Source organism: Coffea eugenioides, chromosome 5, assembly GCF_003713205.1.
Source record: "Coffea eugenioides isolate CCC68of chromosome 5, Ceug_1.0, whole genome shotgun sequence".
Lineage (NCBI taxonomy): Eukaryota > Viridiplantae > Streptophyta > Magnoliopsida > Gentianales > Rubiaceae > Coffea > Coffea eugenioides.
The window spans coordinates 10843387-10865317 of record NC_040039.1 but is presented as its reverse complement, the minus strand read 5'-3'; the positions used below and the strand labels follow the sequence as shown (position 1 = coordinate 10865317).

The following is a 21931-nucleotide window of genomic DNA, read 5'->3' as shown; positions in this document are numbered from 1 at the left end:
ATTTTGCAAAATATGAGAGACGTTTTGGATGATTTTCCCATAATATTAACCCAACAGGCCTTGGAAGATCAAACAAAAACAAAGAAAATGTGACAAAATAAGAGAAAAATGGAGGAAGAGGATTCTGGCGGGTTGACCCGCTAGGATGAAGATTCGGTTGGTCAACTCGCCGGAATCCCGCCAAAATTTGGAAAAATTCTAGCCAACATAACTGGAATCTCACTAGAATTCATTTTTAACGGCATTTAAGGTCGGATCTTGGCATACACATGCTTCCCATGACCTCATGAGTTAATTTAAACATCAAACATGACCATTAAATACCACAAATCATGAGAAAAATGAGATCTAAGATGCAAAATTTATGAAAACTCATATAATGACTTAAAATCACATGCAAAACATTAAATCAACCAAAGAAGGAAGCTATATTTACCTGAGGAAGCTGGCGAACTCGAATAGGGATTAGAAATCACAAGAAAACGTGCCCTGATTCCGAAAATGAAGCAAAAAGCTTCCTGTCGCAGAGGTTCAAGAGCTGATGATCCAACAACTTTGGGCTTGAATTTGAGGGTTTTAAAGACATTTTTTCTAGAGATTTTCAAGACGAAATTTGTTCCCCTACAATCATAGATTGTGCAGCAACAAAATCTCACAAAACGAACTTCATATGAAATTAGAAAACTTAGACGAACAAGGCTGTTTGGTCAGCTCTAACTCAAAAATTTTTTGCAGAAAACTTTTCTTTTCTTACTTTCTTTTTTCTCTCTTTCTCTCTCTTTTGGCCTCCTCTCCTAATTGTTTTTCTCTCCTCTCTCCCCTCACCCCCAGATCTTGTGCAGCTGCCCCCTCACTCGTTTCCCTCTGTCCAGAAAACCTCAAACTCTCTTCTTTTTCTCTTTTTTTTTTCAAACCAAAAAACCTTAGATTGTAGAAAGTGATATGTGGCTAGATTTTCTTCTAGAAAGTGATGATGTGTTGTTTCTTCTAACCATTTGATTAGCTATTAAAAAAGAAGATTTGGGAGAGGAATGAACTGTCTTTTGTACTAATAAATTTGGGAAGAAAGAAAGAAAGAAAAAAAATAAAAAGAAAATGAGAAAAATTCTTACAACTTCTTTTTACCGATTTCTGGTTTGTTGCATGGTAGAAGGATATAGCGCGAAGGACTGATTTTTTTTTTTTTTTTTTTGAAAGAAAGGAAAATGGACTGATGGGCCTCTTTTCTTTTCCTTCTTTTCCAGACTTCTGTTGGATTTTGCCTTGGGCTTTTGGGAGTTTTGGCTTGGATTTTGTTTGGGTTTTGGCTTGGGTTTTTGTGAAGCTTTGGCTTGGGTTTTGTTTGAATTTTTTTCCTTTCTTTTTTCTTTTTTTTTTCGATTGGGCTAAAAAATGAAGGATATTTTAAAATTCCATTTCTTCTTTCTTTTCCTAACAAAATAACACAAAAAAAATATTACTTAACCAATAATATAAATAAAGATACAATAAAAATCAACAAAATTTTTGAAAAAAATTTGGTGTCTACACTCGTACTATGCACGACAAATGTATAAATTGTCTAGATTGTTTTTGCTCTCCGATATCTTCACTATAGCCTTACAATTGTAGCTGTAATATATGTTCTTAATGGTGAAAGTTGTGGGTGAATTCCAAAATTCCACACTATGGCTTGAACAGGGCATAATTTCTACATCAAGTTTTTCATTATCAACTTCCAATATAGCACAACAGGGTCACTTCTTTTCACCGCAAATATTGAAGTTCGTACCCCAAATAGAGCTAGTTGTGGAGTTTATATGTTTTTATACAAGAATAATAAAAATGTCCATTGCACAAAACTAGCCGTTGGCGTTGCTGTTGAAAGATGGCTTCAGGTTATTGCTATAGCTTTCAAGTTTCTAAATTGCATTTTTACCTGCTGAACTTTAGTAATTGTTTTCACCTTTTAATGATTTTCAATTTGTTACTAATATAATAAGCAAAAGGGCATTTGTGGAATAAAAATATCATCTCACTCATGAAAATACTACATTGATGGCGGTTGGACTAAATTTTTATGAAAAAAAATAAAAGAAATTAGGTCAGTGTAATTTATGAAACTCAGGGGAGGCTAGTGAAATTGCCAGAAACCTCAAAGGAGGTTTCTAAAATTATTCCTATTAAAAACCATTTTCCATATCAATGTATAAATGATCAAACTCTAAAGAAAATAAGCTATTAATTTTAAATCCCCTTTTAAGAATTAAAATTTAAAGATTTTTGTACGAAGACAGCCATTTAAAAACAAAAAAAAAGAAGTAAAAGTACAAGAAAGATACTTATATAGAATTAAGGTTAAAATTTAAATGTTATATGTATTGACAAAAAACCATGTAGTTTAGCTAAGTTTTATTATTGTACAACGAATTATATATTTAAATAAAATTCATAATTGTTGGATGCAAAACATTAGTCGAAAAAAATGTTGTAGCAACTAAAATAAGCCATAGGCAAGAAATTTTCTAAATTGTTTTAAACCTTTGTTTACTAGTATTGAGTAAGTGCGTATTTTTCTTTTAATTTGGGTTTCATTTTTCCTTGGGTTACATACAATATGTTTTATGTTAAATTGTATTCTTGTTGTCTTTTTTATTAATTTGGACAAACCTCAAGAGGTTTTCCAGCAAAGCTTTGTCAGTTCTCTACCTTCAGTAGTGGGGTTTTCATACCGTTACTCATAAGGGGTAATTAATTTGATCAAACCATAATATTCATCTTGTAATTTGGTCAAAACTTAGGGAAAGTAGATGTAACTAATCCAAATTATTCTGATAAGTACTGGTACTACCCCGGTAATTTTTGTGATAGCGACATGTCCTATTAAAGCTTCAAGTTCACAATACTTGCACAAGAAGGAAAAATTCTGGTACTATCCCGACAATTTTTGTGATAGCGACACGTCCGATTAAAGCTTCAAGTTCACAATGCTTACACAAGAAGCAAAAACAAAGGAGGGAAAAGAGCATTGCCCTTTATCTGTTTACCATTAACAAAGATCATCTCTTTCCCTACTAGCACGAAGATTCGGTGTTGGGACTCAGACACGGAATAAACTATTATTGAGAATAATTTAATGATAATAAGTTACAAGAATGAAATTAAAAGACACAAGATTTAATGTGATTGGCTTTATTATCAAGCAAACGTTCATCAAAAGAACATCTGTTCTTTTTTATGAGAGAATAAATTTTATAAAAAATACAATTTAAATCTAAACTCAATTCTTGTATAATTTCTCTCATTTTCAAAGAGTTCTCTCTCACTTTTATATGAAGAAGACTAATGGCTCTCTTGTGTGCCACTTTATATTACGCTAACTCCCACCTATTTATATAAGTGTGTTTGAATTGCCAAATAATGACCATAAATTATTTGCTTGCATCACAAATATAATTTGTGATGGTGACACGTCCGATTAAAGCTTCAAGTTCACAATGCTTACACAAGAAGCAAAAACAAAGGAGGGAAAAGAGCATTGCCCTTTATCCGTTTACCATTAACAAAGGTCATCTCTTTCCCTACTAGCACGAAGATTCGGTGTTGGGACTCAGACACGGAATAAACTATTATTGAGAATAATTTAATGATAATAAGTTACAAGAATGAAATTAAAAGACACAAGATTTAATGTGATTGGCTTTATTATCAAGCAAACGTTCATCAAAAGAACACCTGTGCCACTTTAATTTCTTGTATAATTTCTCTCATTTTCAAAGAGTTCTCTCTCACTTTTATATGAAGAAGACTAATGGCTCTCTTGTGTGCCACTTTATATTACGCTAACCCCCACCACTCAAATAATAATAGGAAATAACTGCTAATTTTAAACTTAAACAAAATAGGAAATAAATTCTAACTTCTAAACTCATACAAATAGAAAATATTCCTTGATTACTACTTCAAGTAACTAAAACAATTAGGAAGCAAGTTACTTCCATCTAAAATAAGGAACCTGCTTAAAATAAATTAAACTAATTTCCTAATAAATATCCACCTTAACGAATACTTATTTTTTTTTAACAACCACTTGCCTTCAATTGCCAAATAATATAGTGCTGAATTACACACTTGAATCAATGTAGTTCTAATATCAAATTGATCCAATTAGCAAATAAACATGTGTATCTAGCTTGGGTCTACCGCAGGATTTTCTTCTCTTCACCACTTGCAACTTCTTTTTCCCTTTTGTAAGCTCTATTTCTAACCATTGATGCAATCAAATAGTAAAATTATCATCCTTTTTCTATCTTTAGGATTGTTTCTCCATGTGTGATTTTCAAGACTCCACCTATAATGAAAAATTTATAACGGTTAGAGTCTTTTAATACATAGAAATTAGATTCTTTTATTTCTTTACAACATACGCGATACCATCCAAAGAATGGATGAAGTTTCAACCACTGAAGTTGCGAGAACGTCTTCATTAGTTCACATCCAAAGTCGATATTAGACTCCACTTTTTCTTTAACTCTTGAATTACTTATCTAAATTTATCGTCAAGTATCTCCATGCTTTTTTCTTCCCATCCTTCACCTTCAATACTTCTTACCAAACCTTTGAAACAAGGATGTTACCTATTAATTGTTGTATTGGTCGTAACCACCAACCCACTTGATCTCAATAATAAACTAGGATCTAACCATGAACTTGGCTCTGATACCAATTTTTTAGGATCTAAACACGGAATAAACTATTATTGAGACGTCAAGTACATAATAATTTAATGACAATAAATCACAAGCATGAAAATAAACAACACACAAGATTTAATGTGGTTTCTTTATTATGAGGGAATAAATTTTATATAAGAATACAACTTGAATTGAAACCCAACTCTTGAATAATTTCTTTCACCTCCCAACAACCTCTCACACTTCATGTAAAGATTACATGACTCTCTTGTATGCCACCTTGTAGTATGCTAACCCCCACCTATTTGCAAGTAACTTTACTTGACCAACACCCCAATTAATAGTCAGAAATAACTACTAATTCCTAACTTATACAGAATAAGAAATAATTTCTAATTCCTAAACTCATACAAATAGGAAATATTCCTTACCTATTACTTCAAATAACTAAAATTACTTTCACACAAAACAAGGAATTTACCTACAAGAAATAAAGCCAATTTCCTAAAATTCAGAGGCTGATCTTTCAACTTGATAGATTTAGAGATGAAAAATAACGAGACAAAAGAAAGATGGATTCAGCACTACAGTAGTTCCCATATGATATTGCTAGTAGGTGAAGGAGATTTTTCATTTTCTGCTTGTTTAGCCAAAGCCTTTGGCAGTGCTGCAAACATGGTGGCAACATGTCTTCATACTGAAGGTATTTTATTAGTAGTTCTCTGTTTCCATTTCTTTGTTTTTTATGTATGATAAATGAGGTAAAGAGAAACTATTTCCCAAGAACATATGCATATACACCTTTCGTTGGTCTCTCTCTCTCTCTATCTCTTCCAACTCGTAATCTGAATTTTTATTTGTTTTCAGTGAGGTTTTAAGATCAACATGATCCTCATGTATCTTATTTTGATCTAAATCCAATTAAACTGTTTAGCGGGTTTGATTTTGTGGCACCATGTATAGGACAAAAACTTGTCCATTGTGTGAATTCATCTTGACTAATGGCATCCATGCATTTCTGGTTTATAAGTGAAATTCGTTTCACATTTTTTATATATGCATTTCTTATACAAATTTGTTTTATTTTAAAAGCGATGTTGTGGGAGAGACATTGGACAAGCACAGCACATCTTCAGGAATTGAAAAGATTGAGAGGCCTTGTTTTGTATCAAGTTGATGTCCGCAACATGAACGAGCATCCATACCTGAAGCACATGAAATTTGATGTCATACTATATAACTTTCCGCACGCAGGGCATTATCGATGGTTACGTGAAACAGACTCCATCCTTATTCGGTAAGTGAAGATTTCTATTGATAAAGCACACAGATGCCTTCTGCAGTTGTACATTGACTTGCTTGAAAAATTGTAAAATTTTGTAGTTATTGTATTGAAGTACTAGTGTTGTTGTAAACCAAACCCTATATTGCTATTCGAGATTATTCATTATTGGTATAAGTATCCCTTCGAGATATTCAAGCTAGCTCCAGCTTAAGAAAATAATAATGTTTTATTGTTTCTCAGATGGACTATATATTGTTAATGTCATATTAGTTGTCTAATTTCTGAATTTATGTACCAATGTTCAAGTGTTGTGAATGAAGAAACAAAGGAAACAGAAAAAAACCCTAAGGACTGAAATAGTTCATTGTGGCAAGTTACTATACAGACTCAATATATTATCTTCTCCAATGAACAAAGTGATTAAGGATAACAAAAATTCGTTAGTCGCCAATTTAAAATTGTGAAATGGCTATAAAAGGACTCTAGTTCATTGTACTTAACCAACCATTTTTTGCCCTTTTAGTTTGATCTGCATGTAATTTGTTTACTTAATTAGTAATCTTTGCTATTTTCTTTTCTCCACTTTCTTTTTGGCTCCTTTCGGATGGGTTGACAAAATTACAGGATGCACCAAGATCTGATAGCAGCTTACTTCAAAACAGCCAAAGAAATGCTGCTAGAAGAAGGTGAAATTCATGTAACCGTTAGGGATGATTATCCCTACAATAGATGGGAAGTTGAGAAGCTAGCAGAATGTGCAGGTTTACAACTGAAAGACAAAGTTGAATTTAGAAAAGAGAACTATCCGGGGTACCAAAACAAGAGAGGAGGCAACATAAATTGTAACCAAAGATTTCCACTGAAAGCATGTTACACTTTCAAATTCACTTTGAAAGTGAGTGCTTTGGAGAATAGTGATGGCAGCGAAGTGTATGACAGTGCCAGCAGTGAATTCACCAGTATTACAACCACAGTGGAGGATCTACAAATTTGAGGGCACATTTAGGTTATTGCTAATAAAAGGATGGTTAATTTCTGGAAATCCTATGTGGCTATTGGCCATATCATAGACTCTGCATCCTTACACTGATGTTATGGTGGAATATGTAAATTGGTATTGGAAAAGTTAATTAATTGTCCAAAAAGAAAGGAAGAAGATTTTCATGTATTGCATGCAATGTTTTAAAAGTCGGATTGAGGATTGACCCGATTGAGTGATCGGTCCGATGTTATTGGTTCAACCAATTCAACTGATTGGATCACTAATTTTTTATATTTTTTATTGTTTTAATATTCATATATATATATATATATATATATATGCCCACCATAGCTTGTGTTGGGCCAGCCCAAATTACCTTCGAGTAAATTTGCCATGCATTGAGTTCACTTGTCAATTGAGTCTGATCCAATTTAAAAAGGTTGAACCCATTCCATAGAGCGTCTTGACTGTTCATATCCTATTAACAAGTTAACCCATCATTTACTACTAGAAAATGCGAGGGATTTGAAAAATAAGGAATGAGTTAGCAAAAAATCCAAACAAAATTTAAACACATTAGAAATTTGAACAGTAAAAAAATTCAAAAACACCAAAAGATTTGAAATTTTCCAAGGATTTTTAGAGAAATTCAAAAATTATGAATACATCAAATAGAGAAAAAAATGTCACTAGAATTCCTAAAACAGCACATAAAAAGTAGAAAAACTAGAAAAAATTTCTGCCCAAATTTGTCAAACTAAAACAATCAAACATGATTACCCAATTATCACTTTCTCAACTGAACAGAACAATAAAAGAGACTAAATGTAACTCCAAAAGAAGAAATTTTTTTGAATCATTGTTAAAATGGTGCAACTATTCCCAAAAATACAAAAAGACAAAAAAAAAAAGAAAAAAAAATTTGAACCACATAAGAAAGGAAGAAACTGACAAATAAATAGAAAAAAAAAACTTGCACAGACCTTTACACATGAAAACTAAACTCTTGGATCCATCTGACTTCTTATGTAGGTAAGTTATGGAGTTTCAGCTTTGGATCGAAAAAGATAATAGACTAGAAAGAAGAGAAAGAAGCGGAGATTAGAGAGTTTTTGACAAACTCACAAAAGAAGATTAGTTTGGAACTTTGGAGGAGAGGAACAAGGGTTACAGCTGTCTTTTTTCTCTTTTTTTTTTTTCTAGAGTTTGCTAGTTTGTTGCTTTTAATATGAATGAATGTCAATAAGTTCGGTGGGTCAAGTGAGGAAGAATACTCAAAATTGGATTCAACCCATTAATCCACAATTTACCGGTTTTAATGGATTTGCTAGTTCTCAATGGTTTTTAGTCCATTCCAACTTTAGCTTCCAACCAGACCAATTCATGGCTTAACCGGTCTAATTGGTTTGATTTTAAAAACACTTTTGGGTCAAATGAGGAAGAGTACTCAAAATTGAATTTAATCGGTTCATCCAGATTTTACCAGATTTAATGGATTTACTAGTTCTCAATGGTTTTTAGTCCATTCTAGCTTTAACTTTCAACCAGACTGATTCGTGGTTCAATCAGTTGAACTGATCAATCCGGTCTGAATTTTTTGCATGTCGCATTTGCCCCCATTGCACCCTAAAATAGAACTAGCAAAGTCTAAACTCTAAACAAACAAAACTCATTCAACTTTATATAAACTGCTCTGTAACTAGGACACAATGACACACTCCTCATAGTATCAAACAAACGAAACGAAAGGAATAAAAGCAAACAAACCAAAAAAAAAAAAAAAGCACGCATATAAGCTAAGGCCGCATCAAAAGTAATGTACAACACACTAGCTAGCTTGTGATGGGTATTGAAGCATTTTGACGAACTCCGAAATCAGAAACGCTGTCTAAGAGATGATGCGATGCTTTCTCAAAATTGACAAATCCCATGAACCAAAACTCGTGCCCATCAATTGTCACAATCTGAATATATTTTTCTGGTGGATTTTGTTTCATCACAACAGGATTCACATTCGCAATGTTTGCCAAAGGTATCATAACCTGTCAAATGGATCTGTATGTTAGAGAACCGCCAACTTTTAACAAGATTTAGTAACTACAGTAAGTAGATTTCATTATCATCAGAAGAACCGTAGAAAAATCATCCACATATCTATTTTTTGATCTTCTTTGCATCACTATCATTAGCTACTGCATTCTGTAGGACGGTATTAATGACATTTGGACTTGATACCACTAGAAATTAGTCATGTAATGAGGAGTCTCACAAACTCAACGAGTCTAATAAGGTCAAACAGAAAATACCTAACTTGACTGAAATCAGTACCAAAATCAAGAAAAAAAGCTTGAAGATAGCTGTTAATCATCATCTCAACAGTTGTAAACAGGCTCATTTTAATTCTACCAATCGAACAATAATAAACCTCACTCTGTAAATTCAAGGTCCAGCCAAACATGAGACAAACTACACAGACGCAAAATCCAAACATTGCCTTGGCAACATTCAGAACAAGTGAAAATTTTGCGGGTAAGTAGTAAAGGTTTTGATAGAGTCTGAACCTGGCTCGTATTCAAACTAATGAAATCCTACCGACCGACCAAAAAAAGAGCAGACTCCCACCAATAAAAAAAAAAGAAAAAAAAAAAGAGTAGACTCCTGAATTTTTTGCAATTTCTACAGACAGGAGTTTGTTCTTATACCTTGTAATAGCTCCAAGTTTCTTGCCCAGAAGGAGCTCTAAAGGACAAGGGACAATCACTGCAGAAGGCCACTCGAACTGTTGACAAATAAAGAGTTCCGGCAACAGGACCTGTTGAGGTTGAAAGGTAACAAGCAAAGGTCTTCTTCAACCTCTCATTTGGATCTGTAGCAAATATCTGCTTGTAATGAGACTCAAATCCCCCTTCAGTCAACGCCTTTGCTGTCAAATTAAGTTTTCCCCATGCAGTTCCTGAAACCGATGGTCCAGTTTTCACTGCAATTACACAAAGTTAGCCCCTCTTTCCTTTCTACCTAATTCAATCATGGCAACACAACCAATCCAAATGTAACAATCTCACATGTTCCCTGTATTGTACACAAATGGCAAAACACAATCAACTAAAAAGCAGAAAACTCTGCAGCAAAATAAATCATCTTATTCATGTATCAACTATCAACATCACTCCTCAATTCCAGTTTTGGAATATAAAACCATTATATTTATTCTCAGTATGATCAGTCATGCAATTCAAGAGTCAAAGCTGCCAGCATGAAACGTCTAAGGTAAACATATCAACTTAAGAAACAGAAAATTGTATTGTAAACTCATCACTTATTCCAGTAAAAAAATACCTGTAATAGAACATCAATAAACACCTCTTCTAACCCCTTTCCTATTTTTCTAAATCAACTTTTCATTGCACATCCATGATACATCATATTCCAAGAACTGCCCAAGTATTTTTTTTTTTTTTTACTTAATTCTTCTAAATACAACCCAAACAGAACTCCATAATTTCAATTCTGGGAATAAAATCCCATCATCCATTTTCTCAATACCAATCAAGAAAGCCAATTCAAGATATCAATAGTAATTAATCAAGCACAAACAAAAGCAAGAGAACAAAAAGAAAGAAGGAAATGCTATGATGGACGATCAACTCACAATTGTGCCAGATGTTCTTTGCTACAGTTTCAGCTCTATGGCTCCAAGAATTGAACATATGAATCACAGATTCACAAGGGTTCTCGCTAGGCTTGTCCACAGGTGAGTAAACAACATAGGGGTGGTGCTGATTGACCCATGAGGCGGCCCTCTGATTGTCTGGATGAGTTGTTGGAGCTGCTGGTTGACCCATGATACGAGTGCCCCACTTGGCCTGATCCTCATCAATTGGCGGAGTAGCCGCCGGAACCGCGGTGGGAGCTGGCGTAGGCTGTGTGGGAGGATGGTTGTTCCCGAATGAGTCTGCCATGAATTTACGACAAGATTCTGAAGAAAATGTTCAAAAGATTCTGTACTTTAGTTATGGACGGTCGAAACTTGGATATGGGGACTTTATTCTAAAGTGGTTTTGGTAATTGGACCTTTCGGTGATTTATAGACGGAAGATTGGGGAATTTGGATATATTCTTGATTATCCGAGGATTAAAAAAAATTGGGTCAAATCAATTATCATTTTACACGCATTCTTTACTTTTGGATTTGCAAATTTGTGCCGGATAAGCTACAAATATCATATCAAGAAGATTTGATCTACTATGATATGCTAGGAATTCCTTCAATTTCTTCATGTATGAACAAACACGAAGCTTCGAGAAGAAATAATGATCCAGTTTTGATTAGTTCAGACGTCACAGTCATATCTTACTAAACACTATCTTAATTTCATAATCACAGAAGCAAATGTTATCGGTGCAAAAATTGTTTGGGTTAATTTGTAGTTTGATCAAATTACGAAACCTACCTTGTAATTTGACTAAATCACAGTCGAACCTCAAACATAGCAAAACATTTATCAAATGGCCCTTCACGTTAACTATCATTATCTAAAAGATTTACACCCTCTCAGACCGTGTCCAACCCTCAGTTATTTTGATAAAAGATTTTGCTCATTTGGTCTCAGAGCTCATTATTGCTTAGTTTTCTGATAAAAAAATACATGCCAACCTCAGTTGCCCGTAATAACCAACGCAAAGCGGAACACTCAAATTTCATTCGGTTGTAAGTGCAATCAACCTATTATTAAAAATATGATAAAAAAACAATAGAAAAAGAGCTCTTGTATGAAGATATTCATTGGTGAGTAAAACCAATTATGTACCACCATTTATAAACACCAGAGTAGGCAATATTCACCGAGCTAAGAGCAGTAAAAGCTTCCATGGTTGGTTGACTAAAATGAGGGTCCCAAATTGCATGACCAATAGGTCTTATGTGAGTTTGGTAGCTGAAAATTAAGGAAAAGGGTCGGACTTCTTTTTTTTTTTTTTTGGGTGAAGGGAAATCAATTTTGTTCCTATTTTGACTTTGAAATTATGGACACTTGAGATAGGCATGTGTCTTTTAGCTAGAAAACTGAGCAAAAATGAGTTTTGGAACCAATGCGTAAAATTTTTATATCTGAGCAATTATTTTACCTGATTTTGAATGCGAGAGACTAAAAAGGATTTTTCCAAAATGTGAGGGACTAATTTGGCATTTTCCCTTTCTTTTATAAACACATTCCATGTTATATAAAATACTTGCCACAGCATAAAGCATCTTTGAAAAATGGTCACAGCGACGAAGAATTTTCTTTCATGAATTAACCACAATCATCTCATCCTTAATAATAGTACCGTTACATTTGATCTTATAATAACCAAACTTCGATGAGATTATACATAAATGTCAAGATATTAGATAGTTTTACAAGGAAGTTTACCAAAAAAAAAGATAGTTTTACGAGGAATGTTCATATTTTGATAAAATCTAATTGTCATAGAGAGAAAAATAAAAAATTCATATGACATAGGACCAAAAATCTCTAAATCCGTTTATAAATAAGGGCATGCACACATGAAAAACATTTGAAAGATAATAGAATGAATAAATAATTTACAGAATAAGAGGCAAGGAAAATTATTTGTATTCCGTGAACCATAAATTTGTACTTGTAAAAAGTTAAAAGGAAATCATCAAATGTTGAGGGTTTTAAGGATGTATAAGTATTTGAGGTGGCTTCAAATCCTCTGTCCCCAAAATAGTCTCTATCCCCTCTGTCTCTTATTTGTACAGCTGCCACGTGTCCCTAACCTTTTGTTAACCCAAACTCAAATGAATCGATAATAATCAGTTTACAAGTTTTGTTAACCCAAACTCAAACAAACCGATAATAATCGATTGACAGGTTTACTCAAAAGCTGATTTTACAGATAACTCAAAACTATTAAGTAATTAATTTTAAATCATCGCATTTACATAATTACGAGATGTAAAAAAATTAGAAAGAGCTAAATAAGTTGATATAAACACACACATCGGGTAGGGTTTAAGAAAAAGATGATTTGGGGTAAAAAATAAAGAAGAGTTTTAGTTGATTTTTATGTTTATGATCAACAAGACTCTTTTTTGTGAAAAAGAAAATAAAAAAAAAAAAAGTTTTTGCATGTCGCATTTGCCCCCATTGCACCCTAAAATAGAACTAGCAAAGTCTAAACAAACAAAACTCATTCAACTTTATAAACTGCTCTGTAACTAGGACACAATGACACACTCCTCATAGTATCAAACAAATGAAACGAAAGGAACAAAAGCAAACAAACCAAAAACAAACACGCATATAAGCTAAGGCCGTATCAAAAGTAATGTACAACACACAAGCTAGCTTGCGATAGGTGTAGAAGCATTTTGACGAGCTCCGACATCAGAAACGCTGTCTAAGAGATGATGTGATGCTTTCTCAAAATTAACAACTCCCATGAACCAAAACTCGTGTCCATCAACCGTCACAATCTGAATATATTTTTCTGGTGGATTTTGTTTCATAACAACAGGATTCACATTCGCAATGTTTGCCAAAGGTATCATTACCTGTCAAATGGATCTGTATGTTAGAGAACCGCCAACTTTTAACAAGATTTAGCAACTAACGTAAGTAGATTTCACTATCATCAGAAGAACCGTAGAAAAATCATCCACATATCTATTTTTTGATCTTCTTTGCATCACTATCATTAGCTACTGCATTCTGTAGGACTGTATTAATGACATTTGGACTTGATACCGCTAGAAACTGGCCTGACAGACAGTTTAAATTCTATATTCAAAATTAGTCATGTAAAGAGTCTGACAAACTCAACGAGTCTAATAAAGTCAAACAGAAAATACCTAACTTGACTGAAATCAGTACCAAAATCAAGAAAAAAAAGCTTGAAGATAGTTGAAAACAGGCTCTTTTTAATTCTCTACAGTTGAAAACAGGCTCTTTTTAATTCTACCAATCGAACAATAATAAACCTCACTTTGTAAATTCAAGGTCCAGCCAAACATGAGACAAACTACAGAGACGCAAAATCCAAACATTGCCTTAGCAACATTCGGAACAAGTGAAAATTTTGCGGGTAAGCAGTAAAGGTTTTGATAGAGTCTGAACCTGGCTCGTATTCAAACTAATGAAATCGTACCAATTGACCAAAAAACAGAGCAAACTCCCACCAATAAAGAAAAAAAAAAAAGAGTAGACTCCTGAATCTTTTGTGACCCGAAAGTAATTTCTACAGACAGGAGTTTGTTCTTATACCTTGTAATAGCTCCAAGTTTCTTGCCCAGAAGGAGCTCTAAAGGACAAGGGACGATCACTGCAGAAGGCCACTCGAACTGTTGACAAATAAAGAGTTCCAGCAACAGGACCTGTTGAGGTTGAAAGGTAACAAGCAAAGGTCTTCTTCAACCTCTCATTTGGATCTGTAGCAAATATCTGCTTGTAATGAGACTCAAATCCCCCTTCAGTCAACGCCTTTGCTGTCAAATTAAGTTTTCCCCATGCAGTTCCTGAAACCGATGGTCCAGTTTTCACTGCAATTACACAAAGTTAGCCCCTCTTTTGCTTTCTACATAATTCAATCATGGCAACACAACCAATCCAAATGTAACAATCTCACATGTTCCCTGTATTGTACACAAATGGCAAAACACAATCAACTAAAAAGCAGAAAACTCTGCAGCAAAATAAATCATCTTATTCATGTATCAACATCACTCCTCAATTCCAGTTTTGGAATATAAAACCATTATATTTATTCTCAGTATGATCAGTCATGCAATTCAAGAGTCAAAGCTGCCAGCATGAAACGTCTAAGGTAAACATATCAACTTAAGAAACAGAAAATTGTATTGTAAACTCATCACTTATTCCAGTAAAAAAATAACTGTAATAGAACATCAATAAACCCTCTTCTAACCCCTTTCCTATTTTTCTAAATCAACTTTTCATTGCACATCCATGATACATCATATCCCAAGAACTGCCCAAGTATTTTTTTTTTTTTTACTTAATTCTTCTAAATACAACCCAAACAGAACTCCATAATTTCAATTCTGGGAATAAAATCCCATCATCCATTTTCTCAATACCAATCAAGATATCAATAGTAATTAATCAAGCACAAACAAAAGCAAGAGAACAAAAAGAAAGAAGGAAATGCTATGATGGACGATCAACTCACAATTGTGCCAGATGTTCTTTGCTACAGTTTCAGCTCTATGGCTCCAAGAATTGAACATATGAATCACAGATTCACCAGGGTTCTCGCTAGGCTTGTCCACAGGTGAGTGAACAACATACGGGTGGTGCTGATTGACCCATGAGGCTGCCCTCTGATTGTCTGGATGAGTTGTTGGAGCTGCTGGTTGACCCATCATACGAGTGCCCCACTTGGCCTGATCCTCATCAGTTGGCGGAGTAGCTGTCGGAGCCGCCGTGGGAGCTGGCGTAGGCTGTGGGGGAGGATGGTTGTTCCCGGATGAGTCTGCCATGAATTTAAGACAAGACTCTGAAGAAAATGTTCAAAAGATTCTGTACTTTGGTTATGGACGGTTGAAACTTGGATATGGAAACTTCATTCTAAAGTGGATTCGGTAACTGCTTAATTGGACCTTTCGGTGATTTATAGACGGAAGATTGGGGAGCTTGGATATATACTTGATTCTCCGAGGATTAAAAAAATTGGGTCAAATCAATTACCATTTTACACGTATTCTTTACTTTTGGATTTGGGAATTTGTGCTGGATAAACTACAAATATCAACAAGATTTGAGCTACTTGATATACTTGGAATTCCTTCAATTTGATTCTTTGGGCACGTATGAACATTTGATTCTTTGGGCACGTATGAACAAACATGAAGCTTCGAGGCAGAAAGAATCATCCAGTTTTGATTAGTTCAGACGTGACAGTCATATCTTACTAAACACTCATCTTAATTTCATAATCATAGAATCATGTGGGCTTGAGGGGACCTGCAAATGTTATCGGTGCAAAAATTGTTTGGGTTAATTTGTAGTTTGATCAAATTACGAAACCTACCTTGTAATTTGAGTAAACACTGTAGAACCCCACAAATAGCAAAACATTTATCAAATGGCCTTTGACGCTATATATCATAGGTAGTATCTAAATTTACACCCTCTCAGACCATGTCCAACCCTCAGTAATTTTGATAAAAGATTTTGCTCATTATTACTTAGTTTTCTGATAAAAAAACACACACCTACCTCAGTTGCTCGTAATAACCAACGCAAAGTGGAACACTCAAATTTCATTCGATTGTAAGTGCAATCAACTTATTTATTAAAAATGTGATAAAAAATAATAAAAAAAGAGCTCTAGTATAAAGATATTCATTGGTGAGTAAAACCAATTATATACCACCATTTATAAACACCAGAGTAGGTAATATTCACCGAGTTAAGAGCAGTAAAAGCTTCCACGATTGGTTGACCAAAATGAGGGTCCCAATTGAGTTTGGTAAATGAAAATTAAGGAAAAGGGTTGGTCTTTTTTTTTGGGTGAAGGGGAATGAATTTTGTTCCTATTTTGGCTTTGAAATTATGGACATTTGAGATAGTTATGTGTCTTTTAGCCAGAAAACTGATCAAAAATGAGTTGTGGGACCAATGCGTAAAATTTTTATATCTGAGAAATTATTTTACCTGATTTTGAATGTGAGATAAAAGATCTTTGCTCAATGTTTAGGAAATGCTCATTTGATAGTTTGCCTGTTGCTATGGATAGACTCAGTACTAAACTGAGTAGATTAGCTATGATTATACTTTGATGATGAATTTTCAGTTCATCAGTGGCCTGGTCCACTTTTGTAAAGACCAATTTGAGCCCTTGCTCAACCTATGTAATTTTACTTCCTTATTATAATAAAATTTCTATCGTTTCAGAAAAAAAAGAATGTGAGAGACTAAAAAAGATTTTTCCAAAATGTGAGGGACTAATTTGGCATTTTTCCCTTTCTTTTATAAACACATTTCACGTTATATAAAACACTTGCCATAGCATAAAGCATCTTCTAAAAATGGTCACAGCGACGAAGAATTTTCTTTCATGAAATAACCACAAAAATCTCATCCTTAATGCTATATATAAAAAAAAATTACCTAGTGATCAATAATAATAGTACCGTTACATTTGATCTTATAATAACCAAACTTCGATGAGATTATACATAAATATCAAGATATTAGATAGTTTTACAAGGAAGTTTACCAAAAAAAAAAAAAAAAGATAGTTTTACGAGGAATGTTCATATTTTGATAAAATCTAATTGTCATAGAGAGAAAATTAAAAAATTCATATAACATAGGACCAAAAATCTCTAAATCCATTTATAAATAAGGGCATGCACACACGAAAAACATTTGAAAGATAATAGAATGAATAAATAATTTACAAAATAAGAGGCAAGGAAAATTATTTGTATTCCGTGAACCATAAATTTGTACTTGTAAAAAGTTAAAAGGAAATCATCAAATGTTGAGGGTTTTAAGGTTGTATATGTATTTGGGGTGTGGATTTATTTGAAAGTTGTACCTGTAAAGGGATAATTTTGAAAACCTTCCCTAAGGGTTTTGATAATATCACTTAGTTCTTTTGAGGTTTTTAAAATTTCACTTACCTCCTCTATCAATTTGACAAGACCAAATATTCCTGTCAAAGGTCACAAATTGACAAAATTTCCTTGCACTCTTAAAAACTATGTAACAAAAAAGCCAAAACAAAAAAAGGATTTTAAAACCAAAAAATGTAGATAAAAAAATAAACAAACCGCTATTCAATATTGGTCCAAATTTCTCTGTATTAAGGTGGTAATGACATAGCAAAGGACGTGGATAGATTATATATAATCAAAGTCAACTACTTGGAATAATTTTGGCAAGTAATTAACACTTTGAAAAATTTTATAAGACAGTTACAAGGAAGTCAAGAAATTTTTTTAGGAAATATCTTTTAATATATGATGTAATTTAAGTTGTATTAAAAATTAAAATAATCTCTTCATACGTATGGTTTGTCACATAAATCCTACTTATAAAAAAAATTATAAATAAGTCAGAATTAAAAAAATTAATCAAAAATAATTTAATGACCAAATAAAACTAGGAATGTTCTTTTTTTTTTAATTGTTAAAACGTCATTCGTTATATTAGGTAATGGTTGTTGCATTTATAATTGCTCATATTTTCAACTTTTTACTTTTTAATCTTATTTTACTTTTAATTGTTGTTGTAAGGGTAGTATTGAAACAAAAAATTTATCTTTCTTGCATTTCCTTCAAAGGGGCTAAAATGTTACAAAAAATGTCAATTCAAGGGAGGTAGGTGAATTTTGAAAACTTAAGAGATGCTAAGTCATATTATGGGAAAATTTAGGGGAGGTTTCTAAAATTATCCCTTTTGTAAATTGAGCTGATAATGTTGACTTCCCCTGAAGTTTTGCCAAATTACATTTTCCTCCCTTGAGGTTTGTCTAAACAACATAAAACCCTAGAGTTTGTCTAATTCACCAAATTTTTTTTTCTTGTTTTTTCTTTTTTTAAAAAGGATCAATAGTGGTTCCCCTGGGTGACTGGTAGGGGTGAGCAAATTCGGTTCTTACCGAATTCATAACCGATTTCAAATTCAATTCGGTAATTTGAAATCGGGTATTTGGTAATTTGGTACAAATTCGGTACGTACCAAATTCACCGAATTCTAATATGGTATGAAATAGGTAATGAGATTATGAATTAGGTAATAACCGATTTCGCATTCAAATTCGGTAATTGAAATCGGGTACCGCATTACTGCATTCGAATTACCAAATTGGTATATAAAATTATATAATATATAGATAAATGCTATTTAGTATTAGTATATACTACTAATACTTTATTATATTATATAGGTAAATGCTATTAATAATAATTAGTATATGGTATTATCAATTTATCATCATATCATGTACTTATAATAATAATAATATATAATAATGGACAATATATTATTTTAGTATTTGTTAATTGTTATATGACTATAATAATACCAATATATAGTAATACATAACAATATAAGATAACTATAATACTTATTATTTTATACATGAGTAACATGACTAGAATTAGGTAATAATTAACACATATATGTATAATACTAAATATTAAACAATAAACATAATTAGTAATTAAATTTAGATATTGGTAATTTGATACATCATTCATGTTTGAATTATTGAATATTTGAATGCGTAATCTCTAACTTGCAAGTATTAGTGTACTCTACATATTTAACATAAAAATTCATATTATCTATTCACTAATCTTAATTCTTAAGACTTTAAGTATAGATAAGACAACTAAGTAGTTAGCAGTGTAAGTGAATGCATATGAATTGCAAATCAATGTACTAGTGTATTGACTTTCACAATAATATATGTAAGTAAATAAGTTTTATTTTGATTTGAAATAAATTATAAGTTTGTAAGTAATATAACTTATCACTACTCATTGTAATTTGTAAGTTTGTAACTAATATTACTTATTATTAATCATTGTAAATTATAAATTCATAAATTATCACTAATCATTGTACAGTCTAAGGTTTATTCTAGTTTAAATTAATCACTTTTTATGTGTTCCTTAAATCATAGACTAATGATTTTAGGCATAAGTTATCAAATAAGTTAAAATTCATATTATCTATTTACTAATCTTAAGGCTTTAAGTATAGACAAGACAACTAAGCAGTGTAAGACTATAAGTGAATGTATGTGAATTGCAAATCAATGTATTAGTGTATTGACTTTCACAATAACATGTGTAAGTAAATAAGTTTTTATTTTGATTTGAAATAAATTATAAGTTTGTAACTAATATAACTTATCACTAATCATTGTAATTTGTAAGTTTGTAACTAATATTACTTATTATTAATCAGTGTAAATTATAAATTCATTGTAACTACTAACTAATATTGCTTATAATTAATCATTGTAAATTATAAATTCATAAATTATCACCAATCATTGTATAGTCTAAGGTTTATTTTAGTTTAAATTAATCACTTTTTATGTGTTTCTTAAATCATAGACTAAGGATTCTAGGTATAAGTGATCAAATAAATGCCAATTAAACCACAAAATGATTAGAACATAAGTAATGTGTTCAATTATGAATAAATTTAGGGATCAAATCAGTAATAATTTATAAATCATAGATGAATTCGGTTTAACCGAATTCATTACCGTTTTCGAATTTGAAATCGGTTGCGGAATGAATTCGGTTATGCCCAATTCGGAATTGAAAACGGTTTAAATTTTTACAGGTAGAATAACCGAATTCACCGAATTCAGTGCACCGAATTACCGAATTTGCACCGAATGCACACCCCTAGTGACCGGAACCCGTGACTTCTTAGTTATAGGTGAAACATTTTACCAAATAGGCCATGCTTCATTGTTAATTAGTTCAAAACGGTTTAAATAGCCAAACTTTTAATAAATTAACATTGCACTAGCCAATTGCATCAATCCCAACAAATTTTTTGACCATCATTAATTACCAATTTTTTTCCTTGACCATTCTTTTAACTCCTTGTAGGTTACATATAATATAACAAAAACTCTTGGCAAATGGCAACAATAAACAATAGTGTTTTGATCATTATTATAGTCTCTTTACCACTATTGCATTTTTACATTAAAAACCCTTTTCCATATCAATGTGTAAAGGGTAAAATACAAAAAAGTCCCCTGTGATAAACCTAATACATAAAAAAGCTCCCCGTGATTTCAAAATATACAACACGATACCCCGTACTTTGAACTAAATTGTAAAGGTGACAGAATCCGTTAAACTTAATGGAAATGACTTATTGGAACCTAAAAAAATTTTTTATACCTAATTTTTAACAAATATACCTATTCTACCCCTTAACTCTCAATTCTCTCTATTTAGAGAATAAAACAAATGATTTTTTTGAGCTATCTTTTGCTTAATTATATCAGGGCATTTTGGTCATTTCGTTCATTTCCGTTAAGTTTAACGGATTCCGTCACTTTTACAATTTAGTTCAAAATACGGGATGTCATGTTATATATTTTGAAACCATGAGGGGCTTTTCTGCGTATTAGGTTTATAACAGGAGGCTTTTTTGTTTTTTACTCATGTGTAAATGATCAAACTCTGTTTTCCAAAAAAGAAAATAAGCTATTATTTTTAAATCAACTTTTAAGATTAACCTTTAAAGATTTTTGTATGAGGACAGGCATTTATGTTATGTGTATGGATGAAATATTAAAAATTAATATTAAAAATTAAATATTATGTGTACGGATGAAAGACCATGTAGTTTAGCTAAATTTTATTATTGCACAACAAATTATATATTTAAATAAAATTCATAATTGTTGAATGCAAAAAGTTAGTAAGTGATTTTCTAAAACTTTTATTAACTTTCATTTCCTAGTAGTTAGTAAGTGATTTTTTTTTCTTTTATTTTGGGTTTCATTATTTTCCTTGGATCGCTTTACAATATTTTTTTAAGGTTAAATTGTATTATTGTCATATAATAGGATCTTTTTATTGATATGGACAAACATCAAGAGAGATAAATGTAGTTTTTTTGGCAAAGGCTAGCTTTGTCATTTCTCTACTTCCATTAGTTGGATTTCACACCATTACTCATAACGGGTAATTATAATTTGGTCAAACCATAATGTTCATTTTGTAATTTGGTCAAAACTCAAGGAAGGTAGCTGCAATTAATCCAAATTATTTTGTTAAGTTCGGGTTAGAGGTGGCAAAATGGGCGGGATGAGCGAGATTTGCTTGGGTTTAAGATGGAACCGAGTCATATGGGTTTGGGTCCAACCTTACCCCTATGTGTTTTGAAACTAACTTGGACAGGATCACTTTGGGATGAGTTTAGATTGATCCCGCCCAATACTCAAATCTATTTTCTATATATATTTTTTCCT

General features: G+C 32.3%; 3 protein-coding genes across 4 annotated transcripts; 1 reads left to right on the top strand and 2 right to left on the bottom strand.

The window, feature by feature from the left end:
* Nucleotides 1–5206: 5206 nt before the first annotated feature.
* On the top strand, nt 5207–7181 carry LOC113772232 (uncharacterized protein At4g26485-like). Of its 2 annotated transcripts, none has more exons than XM_027316824.1 (3): nt 5207–5376; nt 5928–5970; nt 6583–7181. In XM_027316824.1, exons 1-3 carry the CDS (start codon nt 5220–5222, stop codon nt 6950–6952), a joined length of 570 nt encoding a protein of 189 aa, XP_027172625.1. In that variant the 5' UTR covers nt 5207–5219; the 3' UTR covers nt 6953–7181. The 2 variants fall into 2 exon arrangements, with proteins under 2 accessions (XP_027172625.1, XP_027172624.1); XM_027316823.1 differs by having other exon boundaries at nt 5766–5970.
* Nucleotides 7182–8595: 1414 nt separating this feature from the next.
* On the bottom strand, nt 8596–11124 carry LOC113770812 (GEM-like protein 5). The gene is made up of 3 exons (XM_027315401.1): nt 10590–11124; nt 9643–9917; nt 8596–8982 (listed from the first exon to the last, which is right to left on the bottom strand). The coding sequence occupies exons 1-3, from the start codon at nt 10897–10899 to the stop codon at nt 8773–8775; spliced, it is 795 nt and encodes a 264-aa protein (XP_027171202.1). The 5' UTR covers nt 10900–11124; the 3' UTR covers nt 8596–8772.
* Nucleotides 11125–13121: 1997 nt separating this feature from the next.
* On the bottom strand, nt 13122–15552 carry LOC113770932 (GEM-like protein 5). The gene is made up of 3 exons (XM_027315561.1): nt 15134–15552; nt 14209–14483; nt 13122–13499 (listed from the first exon to the last, which is right to left on the bottom strand). The coding sequence occupies exons 1-3, from the start codon at nt 15441–15443 to the stop codon at nt 13290–13292; spliced, it is 795 nt and encodes a 264-aa protein (XP_027171362.1). The 5' UTR covers nt 15444–15552; the 3' UTR covers nt 13122–13289.
* Between the last annotated feature and the right edge of the window lie 6379 nt (nt 15553–21931).

Coding starts and splice junctions, on each gene's coding strand:
- LOC113772232 (XM_027316823.1), top strand. CDS start 5,220: ATGAAAAATAACGAGACAAAAGAAAGATGGATTCAGCACTACAGTAGT. Junction 5,377..5,765: donor AACATGTCTTCATACTGAAG/GTATTTTATTAG, acceptor TTATTTTAAAAG/CGATGTTGTGGGAGAGACAT. Junction 5,971..6,582: donor ACAGACTCCATCCTTATTCG/GTAAGTGAAGAT, acceptor ACAAAATTACAG/GATGCACCAAGATCTGATAG.
- LOC113770812 (XM_027315401.1), bottom strand. CDS start 10,899: ATGGCAGACTCATTCGGGAACAACCATCCTCCCACACAGCCTACGCCA. Junction 9,918..10,589: donor AAAGAACATCTGGCACAATT/GTGAGTTGATCG, acceptor GTGTAATTGCAG/TGAAAACTGGACCATCGGTT. Junction 8,983..9,642: donor AAACTTGGAGCTATTACAAG/GTATAAGAACAA, acceptor TCCATTTGACAG/GTTATGATACCTTTGGCAAA.
- LOC113770932 (XM_027315561.1), bottom strand. CDS start 15,443: ATGGCAGACTCATCCGGGAACAACCATCCTCCCCCACAGCCTACGCCA. Junction 14,484..15,133: donor AAAGAACATCTGGCACAATT/GTGAGTTGATCG, acceptor GTGTAATTGCAG/TGAAAACTGGACCATCGGTT. Junction 13,500..14,208: donor AAACTTGGAGCTATTACAAG/GTATAAGAACAA, acceptor TCCATTTGACAG/GTAATGATACCTTTGGCAAA.